Source organism: Ixodes scapularis, unplaced genomic scaffold (assembly GCF_016920785.2).
Source record: "Ixodes scapularis isolate PalLabHiFi unplaced genomic scaffold, ASM1692078v2 PGA_scaffold4__175_contigs__length_147842914, whole genome shotgun sequence".
NCBI classification, from domain to species: domain Eukaryota; kingdom Metazoa; phylum Arthropoda; class Arachnida; order Ixodida; family Ixodidae; genus Ixodes; species Ixodes scapularis.
The window spans coordinates 97945410-97968606 of NW_024609879.1; the positions used below are offsets into that span (position 1 = coordinate 97945410).

General features: G+C 43.0%; 1 protein-coding gene across 1 annotated transcript; it reads right to left on the minus strand.

The window, feature by feature from the left end:
• Window positions 1-13777: 13777 nt before the first annotated feature.
• On the minus strand, window positions 13778-21784 carry LOC120841849. Its single transcript, XM_040212848.1, has 4 exons — window positions 21685-21784; window positions 18232-18411; window positions 13959-14101; window positions 13778-13867 (listed from the first exon to the last, which is right to left on the minus strand). The coding sequence occupies exons 1-4, from the start codon at window positions 21782-21784 to the stop codon at window positions 13778-13780; spliced, it is 513 nt and encodes a 170-aa protein (XP_040068782.1).
• Window positions 21785-23197: the final 1413 nt, after the last annotated feature.

Below are 23197 nucleotides of genomic sequence, written 5' to 3' on the forward strand. Positions count from 1 at the left end.
GCAGCGCGGGGGGGGGGGGGGGGGGGGCAATCTTCAGCAATAAACACAACTCAAACTACTATCAATCTATCGGAGTAAAAATGAGTCCAACTGTACGTAAAGTAGCAGTAGCAGAAGACTGCGATACTTCAACCCGTCTTTCGATTTAATACGTGTCCCCTTCCCCTTTTTGGGGAAGCGCTCGTGTGACCGGGAGGGGGGCGGGGGGGGGGGGGGGGGAGGGAGGAGGATGCACATTAACACGCAAAGAGCCGCATGCGGTTCGCGAGCCGCAGCTTGGCCACCCCTAGCCTAGAGGGACACAACGTGTGACCGGGCCAACAACCCAAAGGCTGTTGCCGTGCAGGATGCCCAAGCGCACACGACGCATACCGGAGCGTCAACTGTGCGGGTTGCTTCAGTTATTAATAGAAAAAAAAAAAAAAAAACGACGAGCGCCGTGACGATGCACCTTTCAGAGCGAGTTGCTCGATTTGCTTCGTCAGATGGTAGCGTTGGCCGCGCCGCGGGCGTAGAGTGAAGCGGAGTGTAGGGACTTCAGGGTTTCATTCAAAGAGCTTCACTGACCCGCCCAAAATTAACAAAGCTATAATGCGTTAAAGGGATACTGAAGCGAAACTTGAAATACACCTATTATGGTCAGAAATAGGTTCAATATGATCAATGATATTCATAAATCATAATCGCGCGTTTGTATTTTGAACGGATGGCTATATTTTTCACCCTGATGGGCCCGATTGGGCGCGCGCTCAAAAATCGGCCATCGGAGAGCGCGATGCGTCTTGGGATATTGGGCGCATTCGTGACGTCACTTGTGCCGGTCGGGAAAGGCTACGGCGTGAATGTTGTGGTTACGAGCGTTGCCACTTGGTGGCGCGTCGACGATTTACGACCTGTGACAACGTGGCCGTTTGAGATGTGCAAGGGCTGCACGCACGCTGCACCAAGGGACCACGGCAAGTCGGCAACCACGGCAGCACTGACAAAACCAGCTCTGAGGCCGGATTCTCAAAGCGAATTCACGACGAAAAAAGTGCGTACGACAAATTTGAGAGAAAACCCGTGCTCTCGAAACAAAATTGTCGTAACCTTTGCGCAGGTTACGACAGAATCCTACGACAGCTCCGAAGCCGTCTTACGCACTTTTTACGATCAAATCAACAAGGCCGACAGCGTCGCTCAGTTACTTGGTATCGGCCACCACCGGACATTTATTTTTCTTCGTGCTCTTCTCGTGCGTCCCGACTTCAACCAGTAAGAAAAAAGGAAGGAGTACTTAAAACAGACCACGACGATCAAGAACGCAGGATCCACAAACACACGAGAAGAGCTACAACAGCCACGATTCTGCCGACCGAGCGAGCTCGGCAGAATATAGTAGGCCTAGCAGCAACATCGACTCGACGCACCGTTGCTCCGGCGGTCCTTGGCCAAGACCGTCTGTCCATGACCGGCTGGCCTGCTGAATGGAATATGCCCGCGCGACCCTTGTGGACCCTTACCGGATGAGTAGTTTGATCCCTGAACTAAATTTCAGAGGTCAATATTTTCCCCTTGTCATCTCGATCTCCTTGTTTTCCGAGACAGCGGTGACGAACGCTGTCGTCGAAAAGGGACTCTCATTGATTCTATCTCCTTGTTTTGTGCGATATAGAACTCAAATAAACGCCATACGGATTACGTTGGCAACTCGGTATGTACAGGGTGTCACAAAAGAAAATTTACACGGTCTTTTTTACCGCAAAAATAAACTAAGCGTCGCCGAACGCTCATTCTCCGCCCAAAGGTGGAGCTAGAGGTCACAACCAGACGCCAAAGTTTCAGCCCGATCTGATATCTTAATCGAAAGTTATAGGTGATTTTCTGAAAAATTCAATGGGAAAATGGAGCCCATTTTTGCCCGTTTTCGGTTTCTGGTGCCATAGAGCCCCATGTGTTTGAAAACTCCGTCGGCCGCCATTTTCCCATTGAGATTTTCAGAAAATCACTCATAACTTTTGATTAAGTTATCGGATCGGGCTGAAACTTTGCCATCTGGTTGTGACCTCTAGCGCTGCCATTGGGCGGAGAATGAGCGTTCGGCAATGCCTAGTTTATTTTTCCGGTAAAAAAGACCGTGTAAATTTTTTTTTGTGACACCCTGTACACTCTGTTATTAGTATGCCATTTTTATTCTGACTCGACGCTACGTCAGTGTCGAGCTATAGCAGTTCGTGGGAGCTACGCGATGGCGGTCTAACCTTTCTTTGCCGAGTGTCATGTCAGTATCGAGTTGCAATCGTAAAAGATCGGTCCAGAAGCGCTTACCGAAACGCGGTCTAACAGCGCGAATCCAGCACTTCGATCAAACGCGTGTGTCCGCTCCGAGTGTGAACAGGTATTTGGCATTTGCGTGGCTCTTGCTGACACCCTCGTAGTTCAAACATATCCTTTTTAACGTCGGCTTGCAGCTCGCGACTCGCAGCAACTAATACCGGCCGTGCCAGAAGCATGCTCGGGTCGTGTCGTGCAAAGAGCCGCAACGAGAACGAGCTCACTGTGGCCAACTACGCTTTGGCTTTCTCCGCCAAGGCTTTGCAAACGCGTTCAGGCCTAGGCGAATCCTGCCGGCACGCCGTATTGCCGCAGAACGGCGCTGCTATTTTGGCACAAGTGATGTCACGAGAACTTCCCCCCATCCACCAGATGAGAATTTGAAATCGTTTAATTATGTTTAAAATTAGTTCTCCTGTGTTTTACAGCGCAATATTTATATTTCCGAGGTGGTGCCTGTCCCTAGCCCATATTTATGCAACAAGATCGGCGCTAAAATTTCGTTTCACTACCCCTTTAAGGAGCGCTAAATATATGCGTTTGACTTTGCCTGTTCAGGTTCCTTGTCGAACCATGCGCTTCAAAAGTCCTAAAAAGAAATTACTCGCACACGCGTTACAATTTTAAGGCGAAAGCATTACCTCTCTCATGGAGCGAAGCCGGCGTTGTTTGTAGCAGAAAAAAACAGCACCTAAATTCCCATTGGCTGAGCGAAACGCCACCTAATTCCCATTGGCTGCGACGCGCCTTGTGGCTCGATAGCAATGGCGTCATCGTTACTAAGGAGCCAGCCGAATCACTGGCGGCACGGTGGGAAAGGGGGGGGGGGGACGAGGGTATGCGCTGGCCTGACGTTAGGCCTAATGCTAGGCCTAATGTTAGTCATAACATTAGGCCTAAGGTTCAGCATTGAGGTTTAACGTTGTCAACCGGCATCCACAGCTAGGATGATGGTGATAATGAGAGGACACATGATTTCAGGATGCGCCGCGCCGAGCTTCGCAGTCCCGGCGCCGCGCCGAGCATCGCCCTCCCGCCAGTGCCTCACCCAGCGGCGCAGCAGTCAGCAGCGAGCCCGGGCGGTCTGCGCGGCACACCGCCGCACTCCCTGCCGGCGCTGCGGCAACTTTTGCTCCTCTCGCCGCCGAGAATGCTGGCGGATTCGCAATTCATAGGTGCCTAGGTGTCTTTGTTGTTTAAAATACCGGTTTAATTTTAATTGCCGGGTGCAGGCATAGGGAAGGAAAAGGCTGAGAGGCAAAAAATGTGCGTCAGAGTTGAAAGCCCCGCTCCCAATCGCGCGGTCGACGAGTCACTTTTGGTAGCTTTGATCACAGCGATGGTGGTAACGGGTAAAATTTTTTTTTTTGTGGAACGAAGTTGCGTGTGTGTTACATTTGAGAAACAGTAACGTATAACGTATACTTCCGTTAGTTATTTAGAGTAACCTCCAACGTAGTTGCGTTACTCGTTACATCTTCTTCCCAAGATACGAAAAAAATTACACTTAAATTGTGTTAAGTTTTCGCAGACATACGGTTTCTTGAAATTTGGTGCTTATATGCTTACCTGTAACGTCAAAACCGTAAAACGTTTTAATTCATAAATAAAAAGTAACGCAAAAGTGGCGTGCGTTAATCTCTGTTGGTAACGGTAACGCTTTCTTTTTAGTTTGAGGTAACTTATAGGTCGGTAAAGCGTTCCTTTTATTTGCAACTAATGAATAACGTATTTCGTAACTTTTTTTTCTGTAATGCCGACAACGCTTGTTTTGAAAGGTGAATGTCACAACCGCAATGGGTGTGCATGCTCGACGGGAGGTAGGCGGCCTTCTTGTAATAATGCTTTATATTTTAAAGAAACACAAAATTAGGGACTCAAACCGAGAGAAAGATGGTTCGACTATTGTTATGGTTACCGTCATATTCACGAAATCGGTTTCTTTTCGACTTCCAGTGTTCCTGTTTCCGAACGTCGCTTACCGCTTCAGCGTTCCCCAAACACCGTTTTATTTCTGCTGGAGTAAAATGCAGAAAATAAATATAATGATGCTTGGTTTCTTCATACGTTTTACTAAGAGACTGAGTTTCTCATACCAAAATAAATCAGGTGTTGCGCCTGAAATAAGAACCAGGTAAAACACTACCATTGCTAATTCTTCTCAAACCCTGGGATGCATTAAGCTTAACCTCATAGCAGCACGTCCTTGTCTCCGGAAACTAGCCTACGAAACTTATATTCGCCCAAAACTCGACTACGTTTCACCAATCTGTTACCTTCATACTTAATGAAACGTACTGAATCGGTACAAAACCCAGCGGCACGTTTTATAGCATATAATTTATCGTATAGAATTAGAGCTGGACGTCGATTAATATTTTTAACCCGATTGATTGTCACCCTTTAGTCGAATAATTAATCAATTAATTGGTTTGGTTCATTCCCATGAATAAGTTTTTAAAACGACGATATTACATTTTTTGCCTTTGTAGATTCTGTGATAAACGACAAAATGTACAATTTCAAAGTTTATATATCTTGATGCGCAGTTGAGATCAGTCAAAAGATAACCACTCACAAATTATTACTTCAGCGGCAGGGGCAAAAAAGGTTACGTATTCTCCGGCAATAGAGAACTCCTTTAGTTGTTGACAATAGTCACTGCTGCACTAAACGGACACTCGTATTGAAGTGGCTGGGAAACGCATAACCTTCTCTACTTGGCTGGAGTTACGAGCGTCGCCCTTACATCTTATGCCCTAATTTCACCTCAAGTTTTCCTTCATAGAGATGTACTCGTTCACGTCTACGTGGTGAAAACGTTAAATTTTTACTTTTTTTTTCATAAATATTTCATTGATGAATCGGTTAAAAAATTAATCACGATTAAAATATTAATCGATTAATCAGTAGGTCAATCGATCAAGTGTCGAGCCGTAGATTCAAGTTTTTCTTTTATAAAACGTCAATGTTCTCTCCATCTACTAGCAAATCACTGTATAATTTTTCTTGTGTCTCATTCATAAAATCTACTATCATGATGCAAATCTACCTTTTCTTGAGCCTCCTAATGTATCCTCACATTAAACCACCAATAGAAGAAGATTCTAACACCTGACCTGTACAAATAATGCGTTTATTATTTCCGCTGCGCCACGAGGCAAGCGGGGCTGAAATGGCCTCCTAACTCCATCGAAGATATCACTGGGAGCAGCCTATTCTGTGAATCATTAGTTATTGCTGCTACTCACCACTGGTTCATATTTTTTTCGTGCTTCTTCATTCTACTATTTATAATCTTCTTTGAAATTTGTTGGTCTATTATATACTATAGCCGAATGAATATTTTTATACAGCTCCTGTTTTAAAAATGTGTAATACACCTCGCATTATGTATTTATTTTGTTGTTGCTGCTGGTGATAATTTATACCGCACATTTTTTTCTGTTTTTTACTTTGTCTCTTTCCCCCTTTATGTAATGCCCTCCTGGGGCCTTTAGAGATCGAACTAACGAATCAATAAATTATTTAATTAAAATACTTTCTTCAGATATTTAGTTCGGTCTTGTAAGGTAACGCAGTGTAATATGGCATAAAGATGCTGCTACCGCAATTATTTTGCGAAAATCTTGAAGATAGAGCTCGGTTGGAAGAAATCAAAAGTAAACAAAGGTCGAGCCATTTGGTAACTCGAATTGAGAGGGGAATTATTTTTCCCATGGTTTTGTTGTCTGCGTTACAAAATAAAATTCACCAACGTTTAGAAGGGGCATTTTTTTATTTTCAGGTGAAAGTGAGCAAACCGGAGAAACGTTCGATTTTATTAACAATTATTTATCGAGGAAGGATTATATTTGATATTCTCACACTAAAAACGCCCGTCAAACCGCATCTTTTTGAGTATATTACAACTTAGTTTGTTCTTTCCGGATTTTCAGCTTAAAATATGTAGGATTTATTGTAAATAAATAAAATGCACAAAGCTTCTAAAATTTACTTTTTGGTCTTTTGTATTTTGGTCTCGTTATCAATTGCGTGACGATGTTCCGTGAGACCCTGCTTGAGAATAAGTGAGATGTGCTTGTGAATAAGTGAGATGTGCAATAGTCATCAAACCTACTATTTAACAAGAAGGGTGAAGTGTAAGATACGTCACCCCCCTCCCCCCCTCGGGTGAATTCTGCTGCGCATTTGGAGTTTCTCTGTACATTCCTAGGTTACAATTGTGAAAAGCCTGGTTAACAGTAACAATGTCGCTATGTACGTGCTTCGTGTGCAGCATCGCCTGGATTGAAAATGTGTTATCATTCAAGATCGCCGTAGCCAAACACCTGTCTGATCCTGCACTTCGTTTATTTGTTTCTTTTTTGTCGGTTTGAAATAGAATATGGCATTTTTTTCTGTATTATAAAGCGCCTTGTACACCCACTGCCTCTTTAGCGCCTCCTGTTTCTTGAGTGCATCGGAATAAATATAAAATAAATGAGCATTTACGTGATTTTTTTTTGTTCTTTATGCACCATATAATATTTTTTTCCACGTCTCTACATGGAAGTGAACCTTTTTACCTCCTTTACTTCTTCTTTGGTGAACAGTGAGGAGGTTTTTGCTAGTTTTTATAGCAAGGTTTCCGACTTCTTTTTCTTGTTGTTCCCTAGTGTTTTTGCACTTAACTAATAACGGGACTTGCCAAGTAGCTGATTATTTAGATATCCTTTGACTCTGAATATTCCAAGCTTTAGGTGACGCTGGGAGATCAGAAATGCCCTAGTAAAAAAAATCATTTGTATGAGAAATTTCTTGTGTTCAATGAACACATATGAATCATACAAGATATATAGGTACATATAAGAACATATAAGAACCATATAAGTATTATATGAGAACTACATGAGAAATATATAAGATATATAAGGACCCCATAAGAAACTTAAAAGAAACTTCCCACTAGTTTCTTATATGGTGCTTGTATGTTCTCATATATCTTATATAGTTCTTATATAGCTCTTCTATGGTTCTTATACGGTTCTTATATGTTCTTATATATCTTGTATTATTCATATGTGTTTATTGGACACAGAAATTTCTCATACAAATGAGAATTTTCAATAGGGTGGCTAACAAAATAATCATCCAGTGCTCGAAATCCCTGCGGCGACCGTCTAATTTGTCAAGAATCGCAGCTTAAACCGGCGTTTACCAAGAACGTACTTAATTATTGCCATTTAGTATGGACGCAACTCGGAGTAGTACAATTGTTAGAAACAATAAATGTGATACGTGCGCAAAACATTCACTAGAAGTATAAACCATGTATACTCTCTCCCGTTTTTGTTGTTATAACCTTTCTTTTAAATTGCCGCAAAGGCCGAAAGAAAATGATCGACGTCAATGCTCTTGTTCGATATGTATAGTACTAATGCGCAAGAAGATCATCAAATCATACCTATTCGGGACTTTAGTGTTACCCACTTTTACCAGTTTTACCAGTTTTAGCCACTCAGATCTCGGCGTTCTGACATCACCACAACCCCTGCAAAAGAAAGCAGACAAACTTGCGCTTCACATAGCTTATAAAATGAAATTTTCGCATTTTTCTAGCTTCCTTTGAAAGTCTGAATTTCTGAGAATCAAAACGAAAGGTATATGGCGCGTGTAGGGCCTAAGGGAAGCAGTTTCAGCTCTGGGTCGCCGAATAATCCCAACATTTTTTAGCGAGTAAGCTCCTGTGATCTTTAACCTTTTTTGCTAATCGCCAATTTTACGAATTGGCAGTTCTGAAGATTTTGATATAACTTGGTTTCGTTGCAATAGCTTGCATTTTATCGCAGTGTTTTTTGGTTTGTTTTTTCAAGCGACAAGCTGGCGTTCGCTGAAGTGACGTATATGAAATGCCCTGCTATATAACAATGCATCAACACATACTGTTAAACTTATATGCTAAGAGGTGTGTTCGTCTTTGTAATTAACAAGTTACAGACGTATTTATTTCTTCCGAGTGTAATATTCATTTCCTGTAGCTGGGCCCGTTTTGTGCCTCTTAATGTCAGTGTGCGATGATGTTATCATCATGTGTGTATTGTTCTAAATATCCTCTTTACAATGCCTACAAAGGCCAGAATGACGTCCGCCGACCCCAACTGACGCATTGGACGCGAAAACTGCGTCGCTCGGATGTATGCTCTCGTCAGCAATCAATTCGTCCATGGATATTTGAATTCGCGTTCCTGGCCATTGAGTGCCCTGACAGAACTTATCATCACTTGCGAATGCCAAGTCCTACGGTGTGCTTAAACAGCACGGTGGAAGATTGAGGCCATCGCACCGGTGCCTTAACATGTCACGACTGCGTGATTTCACAGTTCGCTTTTGACTTGAGGATTACATGTAAGGAAGAAGAAGTTTAACGATAATTTTATGGCCCCTTTAACACGGATATGTGTGCTACACCAGATAAAAATATTGACTTTTTGAATGCCGGTAAACTTCCGAACGACCATTTGGCCTGTCGGCAAGAACACCTCATATCCGGCGTCCGTCGCCTTTGATGGCTTTAACAATCCTCTAGAGAGCACCATGGCGTCCTTCTTGGTTGAACCCCGTCGACGTCGCTCCTCGCCAGTCGGTGAGAAAATCTTATCTTGAAGGGATGATTGGGTTTTCAAGAAGTATGATGCTAAGCATATACTCGCTCTCTATGGGGCAGTTGAGCAGCAGTCATGTCCCAAGCCAATCGTCCTGTCGTGGCCGGCGTAATCGGATCTTGTTCCATCGAAGCGAAGTCCGAAAGGACTAGGACGGTACGTTCGTGCCACGAAGCGGCCGCCATCCCGGCGGCGCCGAAAACCACTCGCCTTGTCCGTGCACGTACGACACCATAGCAGCTCTCGTCGCCCGACAGTCCCCGAGCTGCAAATTGTCTCACTTTTCAGAAAAAAACAGGCACCATTCCTACAGAGGTTCTTGCCGTACCGTGATGTCAAGCGTCTTATACCACTTCTCAATGACCGAATGGAGATATCAACTAGACAAAAAAAAAAGTTGCCCCCCGGCGTCGCTAGAAGCACGGCTACCATGGCAACCTCCCAGGCCCAAAATGGAGATCACTATCAGCGCTTCTGAAGTCGTGCATCTAAATAATTTACGTCGTGTCGCTACTCCGGCAGCTACGCTGCCATATACAGTGGCTCTAGTGTGGGCTTGATCACTCGGCCACCGATCCCCCTGCGGCTGCCTACGTAAGGCAGGACTGAACAGTCAGTCCTTTCATCACATGCTCTCCGTCTTTCCCTTCTTTCACCAGCGGCCAGGGTCCGCTCGTGTACACAACAAAGACGAAGAGAAGATACAAACACAACAGGACGAAGCTTTGTCGTGCCGTGTTTGTTTCTTCTTTTTGTCTTCGTCGTTTGAGCGGCATTCATCATGTATAACATACACACCGATCCAGTTGTTTTATTAAAAGGGCTAGGTACTTGCTCGAAGTTAGCTGGTTAGGGTCACATTCATTTTCATCCTCAAACCCTCGTTTTTACCAAAACCTGTCATCCTTATTCACTAACGAACAAACGAGGATATAATTATTTCTTTACTCAGGGGTGGAAGCGGGCTAGAGCCTTTTTTAGCAGGGCTGGGAGCAGCAAAAGTCCCACTCTAGAGCGGTTTTGGAGCAGTAAAAGGCTCGCTTTAGAGCAGCTCGGGAGCGGCAAAAGTAAGTTTTGTAGCCGTAGAAGTAGGTTTTGGAGCAGGTCACGGAAGTCAAACAGGTGTCTAAAAGTGATTTGTTGGTGCTAAATGTGAAAGTGTAGCAAACATATGTGCATGCACATCCCAGAAAAATGTTCATGTAACATACATACATACCTTTCTATTCCTATTGCATTGAAATATGGAATATCGGCAATTTATGCAAAGAAAAGGCTTTGAGAACCATTTCGGCAGCAGCCAGAGTCATGATAGACTTTATATGGGAGGCCCCGACAATAAAAGCACAACTTGAGCCACGCCAGTACAAAACCGTCTATTTAATAGACCAATTGTAAACATGTATCCAGAAAATTAAACCACGGAAAGGTTCAGACAAACTACCTTCGCTGACTACAGTTCTTGTTTGATAAAGAATACACATGTTCAATCACTGCTTAAAAAAGCCCTATATCAAGTTTAGTAACAAAATACAAGGCTACTCACATTTGACGAAAATTCAGATGCAAAATAAAATGTGTATCTTATATCTTTAGAATACCACAGTCACTCGTACATATGCAGCTTTAAGCATGGACTAGAAGGGCTTCGCAACCTTATGTACTCCATAAAATGTTGTGCATTGCGTGTCTCCATAAAAAAAATTAAGGTACCACAACATGTTTCAAAATAAAGCAGTCGTTGCTGACCCGTTTTTACTAAATACAAATGTTCTTAATCTCTGTTCATAAAATACAGTAATCCCTGCACCCAAGTTAACATACAAAGCTATATCTATATTACTTTAGATGGAAAAAATATATTGTCTTAAAAATATCACAGCCACTAATACATATACAGCATAAACACTGACTAGAAGAGCCCTCAGGCTTCCATGTTAAAAAAAAGGGTTGTGACTATAAGCTGAATCTGTGTACATTAGAAACAACTGAAGTTCACCTTTTTTACAGTTTGAAGGGCAGAGTCAATTTCTTTTATGCGCTGGAGTACGTTGGGCAGTTTAGAGTCCACATCACTTAGCAGGAGGTATCCACTCCCCACCTTGTCCATGTCCTTAACTGCCACACACTTGCTTATGATCGAGTTCTTGTGCAGTCAGTAGAAGTGCTTTAAGAGAAGACAGTTTGAACGAGACTGAAAATGAGATGTAGCTGATCAGGCGCTGATCCCTGCGGGACAGGCTGCCTTCTTAGGGTGTATCTCAAAACGTCCCTTTCGCATTCGAACCTTGCACATTTCGACCCATTCTCATTTGGTCCTTCTCGTTTGAACCTTCTCATAAGATCCGAATCGTGTTTTTCGCAACTGGACTCATTCTCATTTCGCACGTTCGCACTACGGCTGAATGGCACTAGTTCGGCATGCTTCTAATGTCGTTATGCCTTCGCGGCTTTGTTGATGAGCCTTACCTTGCATGGGCCCCCAACATACCATCAGATATATGTTATGTACTGAGGTACGCACTAAGAATCGCACATTGACGCCTGCATTTCTTCCCCTACGCAAATAAAAAAAGCAAAAAAAACAATGAACATTTAATTTGGAAACTTTGATTGAACAGAACTAGCACACATAATAGCAGTGGTTCTCAACCATTGATGTTTCGCGGACCCTTTGTAGAAAGGCGGAGATGATGGAGGACACCGCTCGGGGTGAGGGGAATAGAAAGGTATAGGTTATCATGATAATGATTTTATAAATGCATATAACTAATTGCTAGTGTGAAATAGACTTATCTCATTGACATACACACGAGAGTACTCTCCCAAAAATTGGAACGTGTCTCCTCAACGTGAAGAAAGACAACTTATATTGCCGTGCCTGACTGATGAGACAGGGCTTCACAGAGACCCCTAGCATTATAGAAATGGTGGCGTTGTCCAAGGTCGAGAGACTTCAAACAACGTGACATCTCGAAATATGATCTGGCTGCGATAAATAGTTGGTCTGTTTTATTGCCAGCTAGTAGCTTTTCCGGACGACCTCGACGCACTGTTAAAATCCTTAGCAGAGAGAGTATGCCTGTAGTGGGGCACACACACACACACACACACACACACACATTATATCAATGTATTAATATTACCCTAAAAAGACAATTCAAGTGCAACGGGTCAAAGCGAGAATGGATGTTTTAAAAAGGACCAGGTGAAAAGGGTGAAATGAGAACGGGCCTAAATGAGGAGGGTTGGAATGCGAAAGACGAAACGGGAAAGGACCAAATGCGTCAGGTCCAAGAGAGAAAATCCTTTTGAGAAAGGTTGTATTGAGACGGGCCAAGTGAGAAGGTTGAAACGAGAACGGGCTCAAATGATAACACCCGCCTTCTTACGTGACAAAAAGCCCGCCAGCTTCTCTCTACCCAACTCCCCCCTCCCCCCCCCCACCATATACACCTATACCCGAAACTTGTACGAGTAGAGTGGCTATAGCAAGTTAAGGTGCGTTCACGACAGGAATCGGCAGCGCGGGAGTGTGGTACGGCATTTCTGATGTAACCCCCCCTCCTCCACGCTAAAGGAAAGAGACAAAAAGTGTGTAGCACTGCCAATTAACCAACTCGCTTAAGATCGCGGGTATTGTTTTCGCCAGTGGTCTGACGGCGGGAGACAACACACGACAGCGTGCACCAGGAACGTAGCCAGGATTTTGTTTCGGGGGGTGTGGGGGGGGGGGGGGGGGCGCCCATAACAAAATGCTGTATGAGAGGGGAGGGGGAGAGGAGGTCCCAGCAAAATGGAAGATTTCTGGGGAAGCCCGGGCCCCACGGGCCTCCCCCCTGGCTACGTGCCTGGCGAGCACATTCGCGCACACAATGATGGTTTTGGTTTCGTTTTGACAAGACAAATTGAGCTCGAGAACGCATGTGCATGTGCTCGCGATTCTTCACGGCTAAGCGTCCAAATATGGTACGCTACCAAATAACAGGTAAGACTAGTAAACACCATTTATTTTTACTCATGTTAACACATGTGCACGCGCTCAAAGAAAAACAAACGAAACTAACATAGCGCGTGTTTCTTAACTGCGTTTGCAAAGAAAAACAAACGTAACTAGCATAGTACGTGCTTCTTAGCGGCTAAGCGTCAAAATATGGTACGTTACCAAATAACAGGTAAAGCTAGTAAAGACCACTTACTTCTGCTCATGTTGATGGCCGAGGTAACCCACCGGTGCCGAGACACCAACTCCTACGATCACGGCAAATCGGGACCACGGGCAACTGCATGCGCGCTCCAACCGCGTCAACCAACTATGTCCGAAACCAAACCGATCTGTTCGTATATCAAGCTCTTTGTAGTCAAAATCGACATCTCACTTTCGATGAACTAAAATCGACGCCTCGCCCTGCGGTTACACGTGGTTCGGAGCCCCAGTCGAGTTGGTATAAGTCAACCGCACTGACGCCTAAACAAAAGTACACACCACATGGTGGACAGTGGCCGACCGTTTTCCGCTAAATTTAGAAAAAAAAGCTGAATTTGGTGTTTTAGAGCAGGCTGGCGCAGGGAAGTGAATTGGCGCAGGGTGGCGCAATCGGCGCAGCGCTTCCACCCCTGTTTACTACAGGTATTTCGCTGACTCGCACTTTTCAGAAAGATGATCCGGTTTAACATAAAAAAAAAGGCCCTTAAGATCTAGTCGTAGGATAACAAAAAATAGTAAAACACAGCTGCAACCAATAGCAATTTCGGACCCCGACGAGTCACACGGGGTTTGCGGTGACATCAGCCGGTTCCGTGGTCCGTTTTACGCTTTCCTAACTTAGCGCGATATTGAAGTCAAACTCCTTGCATCCAACAACACTGCCACCATCTAGTGCCACGATCTGGAGGTGCAGATTTCTGTCCTAAAACAAAACAAAACAAAAATAAGTGTCCGTTAAATTGGAGATACGAAAATACCCTACAACCTGTCGCTTTCAGAAAACCAGAGCTCACCTCAATGATCAAGCGTGCAATAGATGGTATTTTGATGCCGACGTTGCTGCTGTAGTTCAAGGATGCGAACGGGCACACGTTGTTCCATGGCTCCCCAATCTCTTGTTCTATCGTGGTGTTACCACCGCACATCTTGTACACGCTGCACGGAAAACAAAAAAGTTGCTATGAGCCCAGAGTCAATAAGTTGTTCTGATAATGGTAAGAACATGATCTTGACATGAGCCCTATCTCCACGCCTGCGAGCGATATTTATGGCTGGCACTATCTCCCTGGACAGATGAAAGTTAAGTACTTCTTTTTTTCCGTTTAGTGTTATAGCGCAGACAGTTCTTTTCGGTCTAAACCAGACTTGTGCGCAAAGCGTTACAAGTAACGCGTTAATTGTACCTAGTTACCTTGTTCGGTAACAAACTAACGACCTAAAAATTTATTTTTAACTATTTTCTGACCATGCCCAAAGGCCATCGATCACCGGTGATCGATGGCTTCCAAATGCCGTAAAGGAACTTAATTTAGTGCAGAGAATGGTGTTCCACAATATCGTGGATAACCAAAGAACTGTAGGTTTGGTTTCGACGTAGGTTTGAGCTTTATCAAATGTTGATGGGCTGTCAAAAATAGCCCGGAGCGGTGGTTGCACTTGTCTAACATGGCTAACTGCTTGCAAGAATCTTCGTTACAAAGATGGCATTATTTGCATAATTGCGCTCTAATGCGACTTTCTTTTTTTTACCTTAAGAGCTCTTGGCACACTTTAAATGATGTTATTCACGTTTGCAAGAACGGATTCAGGGCACCTGCCATCTTGCCATGTTGGGGTGCGCTTGGGCGCTTCATGATCGGATTATGGCCGCGCCCAAGCGCACCCCACCTGAGCAAGTTGGCGGCGCCCTGAGGCTGTTCTTGAAAACGTGTGCAAGTGTCGCTTAACAGACGGTTGTCGGTAAGCATCAAGCTATAATTTCCATTACTGTCCTGAGCCAACGTGCGCGTTTTATGGTCTCAGCAAGGCGGACAAATCTGCTGAATATGAAGGAACTGCAATCAAGGCAATATCAAAACTAAGGTAGAACACAAAGAAAGCATTCTGCAGAGGATGTGAGGTGCTCTATTTTTGTTTCACCAATATAAGCCTTCCTTCTTTGAAAAGCACACGTGTTACGGAGGCTAACTCTCCAACGAACCAAAACTAGGCGACGTCAGTTATAGTACGCAAACTTTCAGAAGTAACAGCAGTGGGCGTAAGACACATATTGGGTATTTTCAATTTGTTTTTATTTTTCGTTTAATTTGACATGGCTGTAGAAGTTTCGGCGTTTGTACGATGCACATTTTATGTTTAAGAAAACACACTTTAAAATCTTTTTTTCGCAATATACCAACTTCTGTTTCTTTTGAAAGAACACCCAATTGGGCACATTTTGATGTGTCCTATTGCTCTATACCCAAATTAGGAAAATAAGAGCGTTGGCACGGATTTTTGGGAAACTGCTACTTTTCCCAGAAAAAAAAGTTAAGAGAAGAAATAAACGTATTTTTGTTACATTTTAATAATGTAGCGAGCAGAGGTATTTAGTTACTTCGGGGGGGAAGGGGGGGGGGGGACGTGTATTTCATTTCCTTTCATTTATTATCTCTCTCATGGCCCGAAGGCATTACAGAGAGGCGCGGGGCACGTTAAATCGAACAAAGCAAATAACAACGAAAAGGCGAAAAATACACAAAATAACTACTAAACATCACTTAACACGTTAGTAATAATGGACTGTACATGAAATAAAACAAATAACAATGAAAAAGCAAAAAACTACAAAAAATACTACTAAACATCATGTAACAGGTTAGTAATGGCAATCTTAAATTTATCTGAGACAGTGATTGTGACAATGGCTGCGGGAAGCCGGTTCCAGTCAATCGAGGTTTGAGGCAAGAAAGAGGCATTAAAGGTAGTTGTGCTGCAATGAGGGATCCCAACTTTTAATTGGTGATTGGTTCGTGAAATGGTTCAGAAAATAGTGCTTGGCGGAAAGTAGGGTTAGAGTGATATATCTTATATAACAAGCATAAACGGGATATCTTTCGACGAAGAGAAAGAGTGGGCAAGGACTGAGATGCTTTCATTAAAGTGGTGCTAGCTGTGCGATGATAGAAAGTATAAAACGGACGGAGCGGCCTTGAATGGATTCTACGGCAGGTGCAATGGTGATACCAGGGTTCCATATTGAGGCGGCATATTCAAGTTTATGCCGAATTAAGGTTTTGTAAATTAGAAGCTTTAATTAAAGAGGCGCAAAGAAAAAGTTTCTTTTGATGTATCCTAAAAATTGATTAGCGTTTTTATTCATGTCGGCATGGTCGACATGAATATTCCAAGACAGATAATTTAAAATGTGAACACCGAGGTATTTATAGGAGGACACAGGAAGGAGGGTGGAGTTATTGATAGGGAGTAGGAAGGGCAAATGTCAATTTGACAGGAGACACACATGGATTTACATTTAGAGATATTAGGTTACACCATTGGGTTACATTGTTAATATCGGTCTGAAGAGCAGAGATGTCGGAGTCGTTAAAGCTTTCTTTGTAAATAACACAGTCGTCAGAAAAAAGACTAATATAAGAGGAGACACGGGTAGGGAGATAATTAATATAAATAAGAAATAGTTGTGCACCAAGTACAGAACCTTGTGTGACACCGGAGTTGACAGGCGAGTATGGAGAATCAGTTCCGTTGACGTGGACAAACTGAAGACACTTAGTCCGAAAGGCTCTATCCAAGCGAGAATGTATGGGCAGATGTTAAGGCTACTAAGTTTATGGAGAAGAAGGGCGTGAGGAACTTTGTCAAAAGCTTTGGAAAAATCAAGGAATATGCAGTCAGTTCTGGAACCTTGATCAAGTGTGACATGGAGATTATGAGTAAAGGTAAGGAGTTGGGTTTCGCATGAGTAAAACTTCCGGAAACCATGTTGTGATCTGTTAAAAAAAGAGTTAGTATCCAGAAATTTAGCAAGTTGAGAGTGGATTACGTGTTCAAGAATTTTGCATGGTATGCATGATCCCAGTGTTTTGCAATTTTGAGCGTTTTTTTGCCCTCTTTTTTTTTGGGTTCCTGTATTTGTATTTTCAGTGCCTCTTCTTCTTTTACCTTATCTTGCTTGTCAGATGTCGCTATGTGTTCTATGTTTGTTTTGTGAGTTCTTTTTGGGATAGCTATGTTTTCTCTGTGCTTATACTTTTTTTTATTTTGTCAGCATTTGCTGTGTACCACACAAAAGGCCCTGTGCTGTTTGTGGACACATAAAATAAAGACTATTATTAAAATAAAGACTATTAATATACTTGTTATGGAAATGGGACGATAGTTACATGGATTTTGTTTATCGCCACCTTTGTGTGCGGGAAACACCTTCCCACCTTCCAATCCAAAAGCAAGAAATCATGTTGAAGTGATTGTGAAACAATCTTGGACAAGATAATGAAAAAAAATTTGGACGGGATTACACAACTGCCCAACTTAGCTCTCACCTGAGCTCGCGCCTGTAATTGGAACGACTAGAAAACGCCAGATAGACCATAAAATGATGTGCACAAGGTCAGCACAGACGCAGTTATCCCCGAATAGACGGGTTAAAAATCGAGGAAGTACTATTAATATAGTGAGGGTGCAGGCGAGCATGTGAATGGTAACCATGTTGAAAAAACCTGAGGCTTGGGCAGAAATGAACACATAAGTCGAAATAACAGAAAAGGACAGGACTACGCCGTGCTGTCCTTTTTTGTTCCTTCAACTTATGCGTTCATTTCTGAACTAGTCTTAGGCTTATTCAACATGGAAGAATTACTAACGACGGCAAATATTGGAAGGTGCTCAGCTTCATGACCACGACACATTCAGAGTAACGAGAAGATGATGCGTTACTTTTAAGCTGAGGTAACACGTTCTTTCTGAATTTTAGTAACCGGCAACGTTCTTAGTTACTTTTTGAGTCAGTAACAATCTATTAACGGCGTTTAGTTACTTTATCTAAGTAAACAGACAGGTTCGTAGTCACCGGTTTTAAATCATGCGTAACGTTAACCAAGTTGTCTGTTCATCGACCTTCCCTTTTATATCATCAGCCTCGTCATGTGAAGAGGGTTCCTACATGGATTTCAGCGATGGACTCTCTCAAGTGCTTTCCGGGAAAGTAGATGTGTCAGATTTCTTACAATGAAATAAGGAAAAGAGTAAGCTCATAAAAAACTGCAGTGAAACAAATGATTTATCATGATCCCAAATTCAGAATGCAAGGGATTAAACTCCCATCACTTTGCTTGGTCATTGTAAAATTGAACACCGGGGAGCTTGTGAGGCTGGCAGACAGTTGACCGGTGTAGTTAAAGAGCATCGCTTGACCCAACTTGGCATTTGTGAGGGTCAGCACATTAACCAACAGGATATGCGTAGCTGCAACATACTCACATTCCAACAATCAACGGGGATTTGGGACACTCATGTTTAAAGGCTGCTTCACCCATTTGTGTTTCTATAGATATATATATATTATTTGTGCGCACTATTATTTTGCCGTGAGCCTGAAATAATTTTTACAATCTTATAAACAACTATTTCTTATAAATAGTTCTTGCATTTGATCTAGCAAGTACTCCAAAACCTTCGGTCTAGTTATGCGCATCTTCGGAGTGTTCCAGGTCTCCCCTATACATGACCCAGTGTGCCAGTGTGTTAAGCAAAGTGGATAATAAAAAATCAAGATAATTTATATCATAATTTAAATTGTGACTTAAATCGGACCAGGTTTACCACTATGATTTCGATCGAATATTTCCCGCAAAATAATCCCGAGAACAGGTTTTATTTACCATTTGTCTATTATTTGAGTCGTTGTGTGTGCATTTGTTTTCCACAAAAATCAAAGAAGCATTGAGAAAGAAAGATTTATACAGAGCTGAAGAAAAGCAGAAATCAGTTTTATTTTGAGCAAATCGGGACATTGAGCTTTCCACCTAACCTTTACTTCGTTCGTCAGTTCCGCAGTGTTCTAAGCCTAACCAGGACGAAAAAAAAACGAAAACTACACAACTAATCTTTTATTTCAAGCGAATTGGAACGTAAAAGAAAAGTAAATAAAGCGTTTAGCTAACTAAAAAAAAATAAAGCGGTTTTAATTCTAGTATGGCGGTTTCAGATAAAAGGTTAATTAAACTTTACGCAACGTTACTAAAACACTCAGTTGGGAGATACTCGCCGTCGAAACCTGGGCCGCTGGCGTCCACCGAGACCAAGCTAAATGCGACAACAGCGCCACTCTTTATCATTTGTCTGTACTGTGGTCACCTCGAGCTTTTTGAAAGCTTGTTTTTGCGTAAAAACAAACGGAAAAGACTGTTTTTGCATGAAATTTGTTGGAGTTTAGTACCAAATGATGGGCGCGTGATGTTTTTATCATCTTTAGTTCGTAAGGTTTTGCGGAATAATTAATATTGTTTTTATAAAACCATGCCTCATCGGGCCTTTCAGGTAGCACGTCCCGCCCTAGGTGCATTTTAACTTCAGTAGCTCACCGCTGCGCGTCCGCCGGGAAGACGGGGGTGGCACCCATGTAACCTCTGCCGCTGTATCTGTTCTGATAGCCAAAATAGAAGTCACGTGCAGTTCCTCGAGTGGCCGCTGCGGGATAAATGGTCGCGTTGTGTTCGTCATTAGCTCGGTGCGCGGAGATAGTTTGGGGCCACTTTTTCAAAGCTGTCTCTACGGGAGTTTCCCAACTGAGTGTTTTAGTAACGTTGACTTTACGTTAAAATTACGGTCATTCTTTCTTCCGCATTGTTATCAGTGATCGGACAGATTGATGATCAATCAAATTGGCAGGTTCAGACACAGATGTAGATAGAGAATCATTATTTTCTAGCTACAGTGATTGAAATAAAATAAATCCTATTTATTTATTTTTTCTAAAAAAAATTTCTTTCTGGGTTTAAGTATTCACAAGAGATCATCACAGGTTTTGTCGCAGTCAGACGCAAATGTGGAAAACTGCTTTAACTGTGCCTGATGCTCTACCCCCAGGGGTCTCCAAACCCCGGCCCGCGGGCTAACTCCGGCCCGCGGAGGTCTTCCGACCGGCCCGTGGCTGGTTGCAGTCCTCCCAATGGAGCCCGCCCCACGGCCAGCTTCCAGCACGTCCGCTGCTACTGGCGAAAAAATAAGCGCGTGTAAAACGGCGCCTCGGCGCACACCAACCGCGTAAACGAAATTACCAGAAAAAACGAGGGAAAACTGCCTACCGTAAGTCGTGTCCTCTGGTCATATTAGTAATTGGACATTGTCATTAGCAGAATCCACACTCCTAGTCCCCTGTTCCATATCTGGGTAATTAAGTACGTTAAAATTAATTTACGTCCCTATGTATATTGTGCTTGGTGTACTGTGTCGTAGCTATTAAATATGGTCAGCATAACTTATATCATTCTCAGCAGTCTTCTGCCCTGTGTGAACGTGCCAAAGTTACTTTGCGCTCTGGTTTATGCTGGTATGTTTTCTGGCCCCCAATTATTGTGTGATGTCATGAGCAGCTAAATGATTAAATTTCATAATAAAGTGAATGCATTCATCTACCTTAGGATCTTTATGTTCCATGTTTACACTAACTTTAAATATTGTAGATTTAAATGCTTAGATATCTAGGATTATTTATTCAGATTTTCGTCATTTACATCTGCCCATTTATATTTCCGGCCCTCGAGACAGTGACAAAGCCTCCATCCGACCCCTTAGCCAAAAAGTTTGGAGACCTCTGTTTTACCTAAAAACGATTTAATGTGCTTTGGGTATTGGCGACCCAACTAACTTCATTTTATGTCTTCTTATCTTGTTTTTTTTTTTTGCTTTTTTCTCCCGCAGAGATTGGAAATGCAATAAAACAAGAAAGCGGCACTGACTATTTTCACTCTGGTTCTTTGGTCACTCACTGGTGATTTCATAACTGTCGCCAGCGTAGAGCCCAGTTTCAAAACCAATTTTCAAATTTTGTCACGCAAAGGCAATCGTGACAGTCGTTGCCTAAAAATAGTGACGAATAGAAAACATAATAACAAAACGCGATACACGGACCAATAATTAAGTTACATGTGCGCATATAAAATATGCTTGCCAACAAAAAGTGCGCCATATCATCGATAGAAAATCCCATAGAAGAAGCAATGTTTTTTAGATACGGAATTCGTGTGAGACAGCACAAGAAATGGGAGGTTATTGCTGCACGAATAATATTTTAACTGCAATGATATTCGGCATTTAAAAAAAAAAAGTTCCTGTCATTTTTTTTCATTTTTTTGTTACCTTTAGCATCCCTTACAAAACTAAATGGTTAAAGCTCTTCAAACTCGGGAGAACCGTGGCATGAGGGCCAAATCTGGAACACAGGATGATCCTTTACGAAGTTCCTGAAATATCTCACTTAACAAAACACCAGCGAAAAAACATTTTTGCGTCGTCTCTTCTTTCTAAGCTACTGCCGTCCATTTAGGATGATATGATGACGCACAAATTACGGAGCTTGTCTGGCATTTTTATACTTCACCAAGTCGAAGAAACCGTTCAATAAAAACCCTAAAACAAGTACTACTAGAAGGCTACCTCAACATTTCTATATATTCAATTTACCGTTAACGCAGCATAAAATTCCGGCAGAGGAGTCATAACCAGGCTCATACTTACAAGAACAGGACGTCAGCGGCGGAGTTTGCACCGTGGCTAAGCAAGGTGTCGCTAAGCAGAGACCAGCACAGACAACCAGAAAAAACATTGAGCCCGCCATGGCTAGTGTTGACCCCAACGAAACAGTCCAAGTGCAATGACACCCATCTCGCTTTACATGTCCTTTTAAATACTAAAAAACAGTAAACGGTTTCGCCCAGAAGAATAAAAGAATCAGCTCCAAGCTCGATTTTAATTGTAGTTTTACATGAGCATCAGAGCAGCCAGCTATCGCACGAGCCCGTAGCTTGTCTGTCCGTTCTTTAAGTGGTTGACCAATGGCGAAGGTCGGTGGACGACCATTCGGAAGAACAACGCAGACTCTGTCTCACCGTAATTCGGCCAACGGCGAAGGCTGCTGCCCGAGCCAGCCAATCAACGCGCCCGTGGTAGGCACGTGACTACTCTATCTTACGAGTTGCACGCAGGGCTCTCGAAACCACGGACTGGAGGGAGAAGAAAGTCGCTTTTGTATGAGTTCTGAGTGACAGGCTAATCTTCGATGGGGACAAAAGGGAAGTCTGGGAAACACGCGGAAAAGGGTCCGGGCACGGGAGAAGTTCCTGATTCCACTCTTCTCTAACTGCTTGGGTTACAATCTCCGACCTTGGTAAGTGCTGCCACGTGCTTCGCCTCTGTAGCTTTGATTGGCTAGAAGGCGGCCGTAGCCATCTCTCCTTGCCAAGTTACGTTGAAACCAAGCTTTACGTTAGCAGTAAAATTCCGGATTGGGATCTACGGGTACCTAAAAAAAAAAACCCATAAAATTCTGCTGAACGCGCGTGGCAGGAAGCTGAGTTTCATGAAAACGCAAACTGCTGCGCGCACCCCGACATGATGCCTCTACAGCAGGCGTGCGTGAGCACCAGATTTGAGCAACAACTTCCGGTTTCCGCTCTGATTGACGGTGCATAGATATCAGCGTGGAGTCGCATCCCGCTTGTCGGCATAAAAATTCAATCATATATCCACGAGCGGATATGGCACAGACCGCAATTCTAACTGACGTCCAAGGACGTAACCCCCTACTTAATTTTTCTTGCCGAAACGAACGTGCGTGCATAACGTAGATTCTATTTCAGCGAGATATTTTTCGAATGGCCTCTTTCTTCATCAGTCAAACAAGAAATTTTATTGCTTATTAAAAAGCCAGATTTTATGAGCTTTACTTGTGAATTATCTGTCACCATTATTTCTCGTATTCAATCGATACATATCTGGAAGTTCACAAAAGCACACAGCGAATAATTTTTGGTCACCACGTAACTACACTTACAAATGAAAGCTTCGGAGTTTTGGGTACCATTACGCGTTGGACACAAGGTTTTTGTGTCCATTTCTTTCTCATTTTTCTTTTTCACCTGTGCAAGGTCGCGTTGAGATTTGAATATGCCTTGGCTGTTCAAAATTGTTTTCAAGGGTCAGGAATGCTTTGGAGGTCACCAACAACGCTTTCTGAATAGCCAACAGATGA

Bases quoted from the DNA above. Each gene is read 5' to 3' on its own strand.
- LOC120841849 (XM_040212848.1), bottom strand. From the start codon at position 21,784: ATGGCGGGCTCAATGTTTTTTCTGGTTGTCTGTGCTGGTCTCTGCTTA. The intron at 18,412-21,684 runs GTAAGTATGAGC...AGTATGTTGCAG, and splicing joins GCCGCTGACGTCCTGTTCTT to CTACGCATATCCTGTTGGTT. The intron at 13,868-13,958 runs GTGAGCTCTGGT...GTTTTGTTTTAG, and splicing joins TTGCACGCTTGATCATTGAG to GACAGAAATCTGCACCTCCA.